At 39.3% G+C, this 12,578-nt stretch overlaps 3 protein-coding genes and 1 non-coding gene across 8 annotated transcripts in view; 1 reads left to right on the forward strand and 3 right to left on the reverse strand.

Annotated features, from left to right (window-relative positions):
- Positions 1 to 3,627, reverse strand: part of LOC104803583 (serine/threonine-protein kinase HT1-like) — a 4,629-nt gene extending 1,002 nt beyond the window's left edge. The window contains exons 1-4 of one of the 2 annotated variants that reach the window (XM_010527551.1): positions 3,514 to 3,627; positions 3,028 to 3,096; positions 1,780 to 2,781; positions 29 to 175 (exon numbers count right to left, since the gene is read on the reverse strand). In XM_010527551.1, coding sequence (XP_010525853.1) covers positions 29 to 175; positions 1,780 to 2,678 — 1,046 coding nt within the window. In that variant the 5' untranslated portion in view covers positions 2,679 to 2,781; positions 3,028 to 3,096; positions 3,514 to 3,627. Of the gene's footprint in view, positions 1 to 28; positions 176 to 1,779; positions 2,782 to 3,008; positions 3,097 to 3,513 lie in introns of both variants that reach the window. The other variant, XM_010527550.1, reaches the window with a different exon arrangement.
- Positions 3,628 to 5,696: 2,069 nt separating this feature from the next.
- On the reverse strand, positions 5,697 to 8,460 carry LOC104804497 (U-box domain-containing protein 35-like). Of its 2 annotated transcripts, none has more exons than XM_019201356.1 (8): positions 8,324 to 8,460; positions 8,025 to 8,233; positions 7,880 to 7,943; positions 7,509 to 7,791; positions 7,334 to 7,435; positions 6,830 to 7,258; positions 5,995 to 6,753; positions 5,697 to 5,907 (listed from the first exon to the last, which is right to left on the reverse strand). In XM_019201356.1, the coding sequence occupies exons 1-8, from the start codon at positions 8,458 to 8,460 to the stop codon at positions 5,875 to 5,877; spliced, it is 2,016 nt and encodes a 671-aa protein (XP_019056901.1). In that variant the 3' UTR covers positions 5,697 to 5,874. The 2 variants fall into 2 exon arrangements, with proteins under 2 accessions (XP_019056901.1, XP_019056902.1); XM_019201357.1 differs by having other exon boundaries at positions 5,697 to 5,913.
- A 1,692-nt stretch (positions 8,461 to 10,152) lies between these two features.
- On the reverse strand, positions 10,153 to 12,203 carry LOC104803584 (probable nucleoredoxin 3). 3 transcript variants are annotated; one of them, XM_010527552.1, is made up of 4 exons: positions 12,129 to 12,203; positions 11,585 to 11,727; positions 11,002 to 11,487; positions 10,153 to 10,931 (listed from the first exon to the last, which is right to left on the reverse strand). In XM_010527552.1, the coding sequence occupies exons 1-4, from the start codon at positions 12,196 to 12,198 to the stop codon at positions 10,338 to 10,340; spliced, it is 1,293 nt and encodes a 430-aa protein (XP_010525854.1). In that variant the 5' UTR covers positions 12,199 to 12,203; the 3' UTR covers positions 10,153 to 10,337. The 3 variants fall into 3 exon arrangements, with proteins under 3 accessions (XP_010525854.1, XP_010525856.1, XP_010525855.1); XM_010527554.1 differs by lacking the exon at positions 12,129 to 12,203 and adding an exon at positions 11,801 to 11,902; XM_010527553.1 differs by lacking the exon at positions 12,129 to 12,203 and adding an exon at positions 11,817 to 11,898.
- A 289-nt stretch (positions 12,204 to 12,492) lies between these two features.
- TRNAR-ACG lies at positions 12,493 to 12,565 on the forward strand. The gene has a single exon. It is a non-coding gene; the product is annotated as a tRNA-Arg (tRNA).
- Positions 12,566 to 12,578: the final 13 nt, after the last annotated feature.

The following is a 12,578-nucleotide window of genomic DNA, read 5'->3' on the forward strand; positions in this document are numbered from 1 at the left end:
TCATCGCTGAGTTCGTGGGATCGGCGGCCTTACCCCTCTGTTCACCACCGCAAACGCTGCCTGCACTGCCGTCATGTTATGGAACGGAACCATTCCCGTTATTAGCTCCCACAGCACGATCCCGAAGCTGTATACATCCACCTTCTGCGTGTACGGCCTGTGCTGGATCATCTCCCTGCAATGACAGTGTAAAGATTCAACATTTCCTCCTAATCTTTGATGGGGTTAACTAGTTGGAAAGTATCAAACAACAAAATGGATAAGCCGACGTGGAGGAAACAGAACTTAAAGTATTAGCAAACTAATCGAAGCAGCTGCCTATATCTGGGAATAGTACATATAAAAGACAGAAGCTTTTGCCCTAGCGAATTCTGTTTTGATGCAATGATCTCGAAAAGATGTTACAAGGGATATCACGACGAAAATGAAAATGAAAACCTAAGGTTAAACTGCAGAAGCTGAATTATACAGATAAGTTTTAGTTGCCCAAACCACAGATCTTTAGACAACTTGTTATGATTATTGTCAAACCCTATGGATAGGTAAATTAGGTCTATAAGCTTTTCAGCTTATGTCATGGCTAAGCAACTTGGACACCAACTTCTACTAGAAATTAACTACTCAAAAGGGCACAACAGTTATATAACAAAAAAAGTTAAAAAAAAAAAAAAAGACATCAGATTTCCCATTCTGAGAAGCTGACTCTAATAAAGGTTTGAAAATAAGCAGTATATTAGCCAGCTGATTCCAAAGAGGAATCCCATCCTTTTTTGCCTGATTCTGCTCTACGTTTTTTTTCCCGTTACAGCTCACTCGTTAAATTGGACAACATAATTCGGTTTCAACTATTATGATTACCAAAAAGATCCATGAAACATAAATGGCATATCCAAGAAATAACAAACTGAACTACACAGATTACAAATCAAAGCAAGAAGAGCACAAGCGAGCACATATGCAGCGGCAATTATGTGATAGAAGAATAAGCTTAAAGAGAAATAGTCCCGATTTCCACATGGTTGATATCCCATCATAGCCCCTATCTCCAAAACTTTGGGATCTAGACCATTTGGTCAAAGTCAAACAGTAATAGAACTATGCCATATCATATTGAATATGCTTCTTTCAACTTGGTTGAGCTCAGGATTCCACTAGGATGTACTAACAAAATCCACATCTCGAATCCCCACAGGACAGAAGACTAGCATCATTATGGGACGTGTAATGGATTCTACAATGACAAATCATATTAAAGAACAAAAGGAAAAAACAACAACTCAAGTTGGCACAACTTATCACCAGAACAAGAAAGCCTAGTTGACAAAGCAATGTCTTTTTTCCAGAAAAGGAAAGCACAAGCAAGTTTTGGTGAAACTGTCCTACAGTATTCCTCAAAGTGATCAAGGATTTTCACGAGAAATCAATTAAACTTCTTTCATGGAATGAAAACTATTGATATATCTTGAAAAGCCGAAATCATGCAAGAGACTTCTTTCGTGATAAAAATAATACATGCATATACGGCATGGCTGTATACATGAGACTTTCAAAAAGACGTTGCGACATGATTGGAAGGATTTCCCAAATAGAAGTGTGAAAAATTCATGCCTAACAAATGAGAGGACAGCAAGGATTAGCTTCTTCATCACATGCTTGAAACACACACACACACAGACAGGCACATATTTCCACTAGAAAGGATTTAAGACACTTAGGCTAAGAGATCAAACAAAATTAAGCAGAACAGGGAGAAACATAAACACTGATATATAGACTTACGGGGCCATCCAACGGTAAGTCCCTGTCTCTGGTGTCATTCCCTCTGTTTTAACCTCGATTCGAGCAACCCCAAAATCCGCAATCTTGATGGACCTGTCTGCAGCAATTAGAAGGTTGTCTGATTTCAAATCTCTGTGAATATACCCAAGCCCATGCACGTAGGCCATTCCCCTTGCCACATCCAATGCCTGCTTAACCGCCAGTTTCAAGGGCACAGCTCTATTTTGCCTCTTCGTCAAAAACTGCCTCAGTGACCCTCCCTTTGCATACTCTGTAACAATGCACCAGACAACTGATTTCCTGCAGGCCCCAATGAACCTCACGATATTGGGGTGCCTCAGCGTTGCAAGCATCATCACCTCCTGTTGAAACTGTTGCTCCATCAGTTGCCCTTTCTCAGGATCATTCTCTGGCCTCTCGAGGATCTTAATGGCAACATCCTCTCCATTGTACGTTCCTCGATATAGCTTTCCAAAGGCTCCTTGAGCGAAAGCAGGACCCATATTCAGTTTCCCTAAATTAATAGTCCAATCATCGAAATCCCCCAATCCTTCAACTGGATATCTATCGTCCATTAAACTTTGCGCAAGTGCATCATCGCTGAGTTCGTGGTTGCCTGGACGATAAACACTGTTTTCTGCAGTGCCGGAGTAATTGTGGCGAGCAGCCTTCAGGCCTGGATGGCCTAGAATATGGGTATGAGAATCATTGGACCCAACACTACTTGTTTTACTTGACATGGACACAGATCCCCCAGCAATACTTGTCTGTAAACTATCGACGGACATGTTTGAACCTTCACCAAGTTTTTTATAGTAATCGTAATAATCGTTATTGTTGTTATTGTGCCCTCCAATGAATCCATTGAACTTAGGCCCCTCGACCATTTTCCCGATCATTTGCAACTCACAAGCCGTAAGCAAGACGGTGAACCAGTCACACCTCAGGACGGACACACGGGATTGCAATAGATAGCACAACAAGCCGCTAATCACAAGGAATCTGTACCATTGAGAAAACAACAACACATATACATTTAGACATTATACTTAAATGAGTCTACTTTGGGTAACAAAATTAACAAAAAGTCTAAAACTTGCTGCAATGTCTCAAGCCTCCAGTAACTTCCATTTATGGTTTATGTAGGAATTTCATCCTAAAAGCAACATGATTATGCCTTTCTACATTTGCCCCAAACAATCGATAAAATAACCAAACATATCATTCACCAGAAATAACCAAACATGCCCAGAGAATATGTGATTCCAGCATCCTACAGCTTGTCTCACTTCAGGGTTTCTTCAAACATTCCACAACCTGAGAACAATCCGAGACCAAGATTTCAGGAAATAACAGAGGCAGAACCATCCTTGACCAAAGCTAACGCCAAGACAAATATGCAAAGTGACAAAATTAGTTTCAGAGTTTCGATTTCGAAAGCATCGTAGAAGAAGAAAAGGCAAGCGCATGAGTACGGAACGACCCAATCAGTCGTGGAAACACCAAATCCTGGGAAATGGATAACACCCAGATTCGGGGACCGATCACGAAATTCGAGAGGCTCGTCACAGAAGAGGTCAAAATCAACTGCGAATTTCGTCGAAAACGCGTTGAGAAAATAATCTTGACGAGAAAACCCATGTCCGGAAAAAGCGAAGAACGAGAAGAAGATATTGAGACAGCTACTGCTCAGAAAGCAGAAACTTCGGACATAGCATCGTAAACGGTAATCACCTCATTCGTCGACGATTCCGACGCCGGAGAGAGAGAGAGAGAGGCTGACCAAGATGACGACGACGACGACAGGAAATGAGAAGCTCTGGTCAGTCTTCGCTCCTTGTTTTTTATATATTTTTTATTTAGCTTTTTAAAAATAAAAAATCATTTGCCGTGTTGTTTGTTGCTTATTGCTTCCGGCAATTCTGATTTTTTCTTCCCAAGAAAAAAATTGTAGTACGAGCAATCTAATATTGCCACGTGTCCTGCAAACTAAACATTTATTTCTTTTCAGTAAATGTATAGAAAAAATTCCAAAAAGACCTATACTTCTAAATCGTTACAATTTAAACTCCATACCTTTTTTTTTACCTTATTACATTCTATATTTACGATATTTAATAATAAAATACATTTACTTTAAAAAAAATGACAAATAAATACACAAAATTAATTGATTAGTCAACTCTGACAAAAAAATAAAATGACAATATTTTTTTCTAATCATTCCTACCGGAGTTTAATAAAATATAATAATATTAAATAATAAAAATATTAGGTGTAGGGGCATATGTCCATTCTTTTTATTAAAAAAAATAGTTTCATTATAAGTTCTATAAATTTTAAATAAAAACTGTGGAATGCAAAAATTAGTAACTTCCATTTATATAAAATTCTATGTTGCCCCCAATGATAATTTTCTTTAGGTCCACCCCTGTACATATATAAATGTATACATAAATATATATATATATATATATATAAATATATATATGTACACATATATACATATATACATATGTATGTATAAACATATATGTATATATGTATATGCATGTATGTATGTATATGTAATCTTTATTTTTTATTTTGTTTTATTAGTACTATTATTAATTTTTTAATATTTTTATTATTTAATATTATTAAATTTTATTGGGATAAAAAAATTGTCACTTTATTTTTTTAATTAAATTTGATTAGTTAATTTTGTGTCTAAGGATTTATTTACCAGATTTTTAAGTATTGGTATTTTATTATTAGATACAATAACTATAAATTTTAATGGGATAAAAAAAATTATAGAGTTTAATTTGAGATAAATATATATATATATATATATATATATTAAATTTTTTCATGAATGTATTAACAAATAAATACATATAATACCGTCATATGGTATGGAAATAAGTATAAATGTTTGAAATTACGTTTTTTTATTAATTTATGATTTTACATGAGTAACCATTTTATGGCTTAGGTAACATTTTTTCGGATGACTTGGAATAATAATATACTAATTCTAGAAATCAAAATTCAGGCTCTACAAATATCACAATTACCATAAAAACATTAAACCATTATAGGATAAATATTTTTTTTATTTTGATTTGATGGTATTTGGTTCATAATAATCAATTCTTTCATCTTTTAATCTCTATCAATTGTAGGAATCGATATCTAATCTCTTTTATTTATGATGCAAATTATTTATCAAAAAAAAAAAAAAGAATTTCTCGAATCACAGTCTAGTGGTTCGTTTTTTTAGTACACTTTAAACATATAATTTCTAGACTTTATCAATAACGTTTGATCTGCAAGAAAATTTGGAGAATTGGGATTTTTTTTAGTTTTTTTTTCTGTTCTCTTTTTGTTGTGTTTCTTTTTTTTTTCATTTTTTTTAATAACTATAAATTGGATAAAAAACAAACGACCAACCTCCTTTTTAACCCAAGATTTGGTGACTCAATTAATAAAAAAAAATTAAAATGTACTTTCCCTATCTTTTAAGAGAAAGTAATTGAACTTCGATTATGAAAAAGAAAAAAAATGTTATGAGTGGTTAAAAAACCGATTTACGAATTAATTAAGTATTTTTTTTTCTTTTTGATAACGGTCAATTTTTCGGTTAATATTATTTTATAACTGTGTTCTAACCAAATTCGATATAAAAAAAACGATTTAATATGATTTTTCTAGAAAAAACGTTCCATAAAAAAATATAAAAATTATTAGAAAAACTGAAAAATTCTTCAAAAAATAAATATTTGATTAATTAAACCGAAACCCGATTCAATATAAAAGTAGAATGATTAAAATATTTCTAAAATTGAAATAACGGAATCTAAACCAAGCTTATCCGATAGGAGGGGAACAAAAATTTTCAGGGGAAAAAGAAAGGGTAAAAATTCTTTCCTCCATCTTGAACTATAGATGGTTAGATTAATTCGTAATCATCTGTACAAAAAAAAACTTGGAAGCTTCTACGATGGAAAGAGTGCCGTTTTACTGCATCTCTTTGTCCTAAAGAGCATCTGTAAGTGTTTCAGTCGAGGATTCTTGTCTGTCTTTGATGGTAACTGCATCTGCGTGTATATATTACTGAGGAACTGGGATGGAATTACTACTGATCTGTTCCTGCAAAATAAGAAGATTTTAGCTGAGTAATCCGAATTCAGCGTTTTCAGATTATTGTTCTGATTCCGGTTCGGTTCTAACCAGATGTAAGGAAGACTGGCTGGTGGTGGGTGATGGTCCAGGGCTGTTGATGACAACCGCCGACTGTGTCGATTCTTCCGCAAGTAATCTCAACCTGTTCAGCTCTGGTAATATGACTTTGGCAAGATCTGGTCTGTCTTTCCTCCTCAGCTCTGCACACTTCAGCGCCATTTTCGCAAACTCGGTGGCCTCTTCCACCGGCCAGTCGGGTACTGCCGGGTCTAGCATATCCCGGAAGGTCCCTTTCTCGATGGCCCTCTCCACATAATGGGTCAGACCCATTGGTGACTTTGCTGTCAGCAGCTGCAGAAACATGATGCCGAGGGAGTAGATGTCGGATTTCACACCCAGCATGCCCGTCTGTTGATATTCTGGATCGATATAGCAGAACGTTCCGGCAGTTGACGTCATCCGGTACTGTGTCACGTTATCTGCAACAGATGGAGGCACCAGCCTGGCAAGTCCAACGTCGGCGATCTTGCTGACAAAGTTTCGGTCTAGCAAGATATTTGCGGGCTTAAGATCACGATGAACCAGCGGTTCTGGTTTGGTCTGGTGGAGGAACAAGAGTCCCGTACCGATTTCCGCAGAGATTCTGAATCTGGTTTGCCAAGACAGAGGCGGGCTGTTTCCTCGTCTGAAAAGGCGGTCTTCCAAGCTTCCATTCGCCATGAACTCGTAAACTAAGCACCCGCATTCTGGGCATGCACCGAGCAGGAGAACCATGTTCGGGTGCCTTATACAGCTTAACACCTCGACCTGTAAGAATAAAAGATCTCAGAAAGAACCAGGTGAACTTTATAGATGTGTTATTAGGACATCTTAGTAAGTGTACCTCTTGCTGAAATTGAGATCTTCCTTGAGCTGCGTCTGGACGTAAAACTTTGACGGCCACTGGTGTGTGATCGAGGAAACACTTGAAGACAGGACCGTACCCTCCTTCTCCGATCTTGTATTTCTCGGCAAAGAACTCGGTTGCACGTTCAATCTCCTCGATGGAATACTTCCTATACCTGACATCTGAGTGTGCTAATGCGTTAAGGGCCTTTGTTTTTTCTTCAGCTTCCTTGAGGGCTTTCATTTCTGCATTGACCCTCTTCTGGGCCTCGAGCTCTGCAATCCTTTGAGCTGCTTCAGCTGCTTCAATGGCTGCTTTGGATTTGGCTTTCTCCTTCTCTGCAATTGCCAATGCAGCTTCCTCAGCATGCCTTGCCTCTTCCAGTTTCCGTCCTTCCTCTAACTTCCAACGCTGAAGCTCCATTGCCTGCATTGCCATTGCCGACATGTTTCAGAATACGCAGAGAGTGGAAGAAGCCATTAACGTTTTAGGATGATTTACCTTCTGTTTCGCTGTGAGGGCTTCCTTGCAAGCTGTACTGTACATTTCCATCGTCTGTTTCAGCTCCAGTTTCAGCCTCCTCATCTCGGCCTCTACGTCATCCTGCATTTCGTTTTACGATTTCAACGAAAACAGATTGGATCATCGGGCCGTCCTCTAAGGCTTCTTATCTTACCATTGTCTGGGAGGCGGATGAAAACCTCTCGCTCTCGAAGGACGAGAAGTCGGGGGGCGAGTTCATTATATCCAATGATTTCCTTCCATATGACATAGTGTCGAAGCTAGCATCTGAAAAGTTTGACAGCCTTGGAGGAGTTCGGCTTGGTTCAGAGTCGTTGAAGTTTGCGTAGATCCGATCCACACTCGGCCTTCCAGAACTGACAAAGGATATGTCTGATTCCGGAACAGAGAGATCCCCGTTCGAGCTCCCATGTTTTCCTCTTCTTGTCAATGGCGACCTGTTTCATATTCATCCGTAGATTTCACTCCAACTCCTTGCAGGGACTAAGTTTAATCCAAAGTCGAAAACAACAACAGTGTCTGTACCTGAAGGAGGAATCTGATAGAGTATCAATGGACTTTCTCTGCGACTCGAATGATTGTCTCTCGGCTGCAGAAAAAAAACAACTTTATATGTTCGGGGTCTTAAGGAAAACACGGAAAAGATGATGAACACGTTTGGTTGCAAAACCTCGGTAAGCGGTAGTGGAAGGAGAGGGCAATGGCTGGGGCGGCTTTAGATTAGGCTGCTGAAGCTGGCTACGCAATGGAGCAACAGACGGTGCTGCACGAGAAGCCGATCTCATAGTTGAGATCTTTCCTTTGGATATCACGTAAACCGTGCAGAAATCGGGTGCTGCCCTCGTGATCGTTCCTGGAATATCCGTCGGTTTGCTGAACCTGCAGTAAGGGTAACAACCACACGCACACATTTTCTCGGTTTTCCGCTAATTTTCCGGCGAGAAAGAGAAGAGAAACGGGTAAAAACACCTGAGAAAACCGCTTTTGGAAGAGGTACCGATCACCAATACCTCGATCCCTGCCTGGTTCACGTACTCGACTAATGCCTTGGCCACATCCGACTCTTCCACCAGCACCTCTTTACATTGTATCTGAATGCCAATCATTTGCAAATGCAATAAGCACAGAGTACAATGCATTTTGTCTTGTACGGAATTTACACGAGGGGACTCACGTCTTTGCGTGTACAGAAGCAGCGGAAAGGAAGGAACAGTTCTCTGAAGGGACCCTCTGGCTCTTTGCATACCAAAGAAGCATCGTCGTCGATGTGGCTCAGCTCTGAAACGACGAAGAGAGACGTTCATGGATCAGAAACACGAGAAGAATGGCTGAAGATGGACGGCGAACAAAAAAGGGGAGAGGTTACTTGAGGTGGAATTAAGAGAGGGGCTGGGAGATAGAGACGAAGGCTGGATCTTGACGTGGATGAGAACGACGGATTGGCCTCTCTGCAGCAAATGGTCAACAGCCCATTTCAGTGCGTTCTGGCTGTTCTTGTCCTTGTCTATCGCCACCGCCACAAGCCCGTTGGCTCCTCCTGAAGATCGTAATATTTCAGACCGAACTGCAGATGTTTCTGCGGGCACTCAGTCCACCGCTACTAATTGTATGATACTCAAAGATTCAAAGTTCAGACAGGAAATTCGTGGAAGGCCACAGAGAAAAGACAGAGACAGGCTGAAACCGTCTGTCCTGAGATTTTTTTCTTTTTTGGATTCTGGGCTTGTCTCCTCTCTCCTGTGTTGTTCGTTTCTTGTTTCTTGTTTTTTTTTTCTGTAACAAAGCGAATATGGAGGAAGATCAAAATACGTTTGTATAAAATTATTTACCCAAAAAAAAAGGTTTGTAAAATTTGGTTGCTTCTGTTTTTTTCTGTATGAGCGCCTCTCCTTGTTTGCCGGCTTCCCTTTGGACCTCTCTTCCCTTAACTGAATTTCCAAACAAATTCCACTTTTTCCTAATTAAACACATCCCATATATATATATACACACACACATATATCTATATGTGTATGTATAATATGTATATATCAGTGTTGTTGGCTGAAAACGGTACGTATCAGGTACTTAAGATCGTAGTCAAAGGTTTCAGACAAAAGGAGAAGACTTCTTTTACTACTCGTGGGCTTACGATCGTAGTCAAAGAAAAGAACCTTCCTTGTTTCTTGCACAAGAGGCACGTCCTCTCTTTTGCCATGTCCGGATTCGGATCGTGTTCATTAGGGGTGTCAAAACGAGCCCGGCTCGCGAGCTGGCTCGTGGCTCGCCAGAAAACGAGCGATCTAAGCCGTAATTTTTTCAGGTCGTTAAAAAACGAGCCTAACGAGCCAGAGCTCATTGAACACGTGTTCAATGAACCTGGCTCGGCGAGCTGGCGAGCTGCTCAACGAGCTGGTATTTTTTTTAAAATAAATTAAATTTATATAAAAAAACTCTAATATAATTTTATATTAATTTTTTTCATATTATTTATATGATATTATATATATACTAATTATTATGATGGTGATAATTGAAAATATTAAATGATATTGATGTTTTAATAAATTTTTATGTATTTATTTAAATTTATAATTATAACGAGCTGAGCCCAAAACGATCCGAGCCAAATGAGCCGAGCCCAAAACGATCCGAGCTGGCTCGTTTGACACCCCTAGTGTTCATGCTTCTGCGTTTGCGTTCAGCATTTAGCGTTTTGCGTTTTTCCTTCTGGTCTTACGATCACAGATTTCGGGTCATCTCGCCAACCATGGCAGTTATTCTCACTTTGGGTAAATGAAAATCAAATTCATGGCTTCGCATGTAGAAGAAGATGTACCGTACATGATCCTGACCAACTTCTGCTCGGGATCCTTACAACAAAAAATTGAAAAAAAAAAGACAATGAAATCAGTTTATTTTGGATCCTATCCACAGAACATAACTGGGAACAGACAGATACTGTTTTCTAAAAATAGTAATCTTTCTGACAAAAGCAGAATTCCTAAAACGATGGTATCTCTTGTTGTTCCAAACATGTGGGATGGAGATCGTAGTCGCAGGCATCGCACGAGAACGCCCAGAACGAGCCTTGTTTCTTGCAGAAATCACATACATAAGCTTTTGCCATGTCCAGATTCAGATCATGTTCATGCTTCTTGTCCTTCACGCATCGTGGCAATGCCTCGCCTTCTTTCTTCAGACAAGCTTCAATCTCTGCGATTCTCGAGTCAGTGAACGGATAACTCCTCGCCCCGTACAAGGATATCATGGCTCTCGCGTTCGCGTTTAGCGTTTTCCCTTCCGGTCCTATGATTACAAGGGAGGGGATGAGTTTGATGTTGAAGATCCTGACAAGATCCTGGCATGTTCTGTCCTCATAAGGGATTGCCAACCAAGGCATGCTGCTCATGTTCTTGTCGAATTCTACAGGGTCTCGGTCGGTTGAGACTAGGATGACTTCGAAACAGTTTTCGGCCGTGACTGAAAGGTCGTTGTAGACTTGTACGAGGTGAGAGGTGAAGGAACGACAAGGCAGGCACCAGTCTGCACCAAAGTATAACCCTATGGTTTTGCCCACAAGTTCAGAAACTTGAACCTGACAACAATTCATTCAAAGGTCATATCGTAAGTGTGCTTTTTTCCGGTATTTTGTATGATTTCTTTACCTTACTTCCATCTCTGGAAACAACATGATATCGAGATTCATGTGTCAGGAGTTTCTCCAAATGCCCTCCGACCCGTTTGGCATCATCAATGGCTTTGAGCTCTTCTCTTCTATTTTTAGTGAAAGGATATGCTTCAGAACCATAATCCTCGATCAAACCAATCACATCATCATCATCAACAAAGAATCTGTCTGGAGAGAGAGGAACAAGAGATGGAATACTGACAATCTTATAGTTGTCTTTCAGTTTCTTGCTCAAACTCGCACTGAAAGGAACTGCAAGCCATGGCATGCACCAGAAATGCTCATAGTATAAGGTCTCATCATGATCAAAGGAGATGAAAACGATCTCCAGATCTTGTTCCCCTCGTTCCTGGAGAGTTTGGTAGAGTTTTACTAGCCTAGGCATGAATTCCTTGCAAGGCCTGCACCGGTTTGCAGAGAAGAAGAGACAAATCTTCTTCCCATGAATATATTCCACCGGTACCTGATTTCAAAGGATTTGAAACGAGCTTACCGTTCGGATGGGTGCTCAAAGCTAAATTGAGTTTCATAAAGACAACACAGAAAAAGACAACTGTTACCCCTCCACCATGTGACAGAAGGAACTCAACCCCTTCAGTTGCCAGTATGTCATAAAAGTCACCGTTTTCTGCAGATTTAACTTGGAAATCCGACTTAGCCATTCGAAACATGAACTGGGGCTGCTTCCTTTTTTTGCGGAAACCTTGACAAAGGTCATAAGCAATATGAGAAAATTGTGGAAAGAGCAGATATAATATATGTATTCACTTTCTTACAAGACAACCCTTTTACATATTCCCGTGTTTTTGTATTCAAACATCATTCAAGAAGCTCAAACCGAATCCAAACTCAGTTGCCGTGAAGAAAATGTTTCTGATTCAAAGAAAACACAAACAATCAAACATGAAGAGATATATATATATATAACGAGTCTCTGCAAACACATGAGTAAATTTCTGGTCACATGCTATGGAAGAATCTGATTCAAAGGCGCCAGGAACAAGCTCAGAACTTTTACAAGACAGAGAACAGATTCTGTCTAGTTGCAAGACTGATAGATTCTAACATGACTGTAAAGAAGACATGGCGGAAAACTCAACGTACCAGATACCGGAAAACAGAGCTTTGTCTTATTATGCTCCGTTTCTCTCTCTCTCCCGCGTTGATTCAGCATGTAAATCTCCAAGAACGGGGGATAAAAGGATATGAATGGAACAATGTATTTGTTAAGGAATTAGATCAGAAAACAAAAATATGCTCAAGAATATGCCATTACCATCTGTAAGAAAGAGATATTACCCATCAGCTAAAGCAACGCGCTTTTTCTTTATGATGTTGTTCTTGCTTATCTTGTGTCAGTACGGACGTGGACAAGTTGAAGAGATTTGACTAAAAGAAGAAAATAAAATTCTTTCCTTTTTATTTTCTTTGTTTGTTATATACATAATGTTGTTCCAAAAACCAATTAGACTCCATGGCCCAATGGATAAGGCGCTGGTCTACGGAACCAGAGATTCTGGGTTCGATCCCCAGTGGAGTCGTTGTGTTTTTCAA

The sequence above is a fragment of the Tarenaya hassleriana genome, unplaced genomic scaffold (assembly GCF_000463585.1).
Source record: "Tarenaya hassleriana unplaced genomic scaffold, ASM46358v1 Cleome9, whole genome shotgun sequence".
Taxonomy (NCBI): Eukaryota; Viridiplantae; Streptophyta; class Magnoliopsida; order Brassicales; family Cleomaceae; genus Tarenaya; species Tarenaya hassleriana.

What these genes read in the sequence shown, in the direction of transcription:
- LOC104804497 (XM_019201357.1), bottom strand. Translation starts at nt 8,460, where the DNA reads ATGATTGGCATTCAGATACAATGTAAAGAGGTGCTGGTGGAAGAGTCG. An exon ending in CATCCGCCTCCCAGACAATG is followed by an intron (nt 7,436 to 7,508) that starts GTAAGATAAGAA and finishes AACGAAATGCAG; the next exon opens with GATGACGTAGAGGCCGAGAT. An exon ending in GATCTCAATTTCAGCAAGAG is followed by an intron (nt 6,754 to 6,829) that starts GTACACTTACTA and finishes TTATTCTTACAG; the next exon opens with GTCGAGGTGTTAAGCTGTAT.
- LOC104803584 (XM_010527552.1), bottom strand. Translation starts at nt 12,198, where the DNA reads ATGCTGAATCAACGCGGGAGAGAGAGAGAAACGGAGCATAATAAGACA. An exon ending in TTCTGTCACATGGTGGAGGG is followed by an intron (nt 11,488 to 11,584) that starts GTAACAGTTGTC and finishes CTTTGAAATCAG; the next exon opens with GTACCGGTGGAATATATTCA. An exon ending in TTTCCAGAGATGGAAGTAAG is followed by an intron (nt 10,932 to 11,001) that starts GTAAAGAAATCA and finishes AATTGTTGTCAG; the next exon opens with GTTCAAGTTTCTGAACTTGT.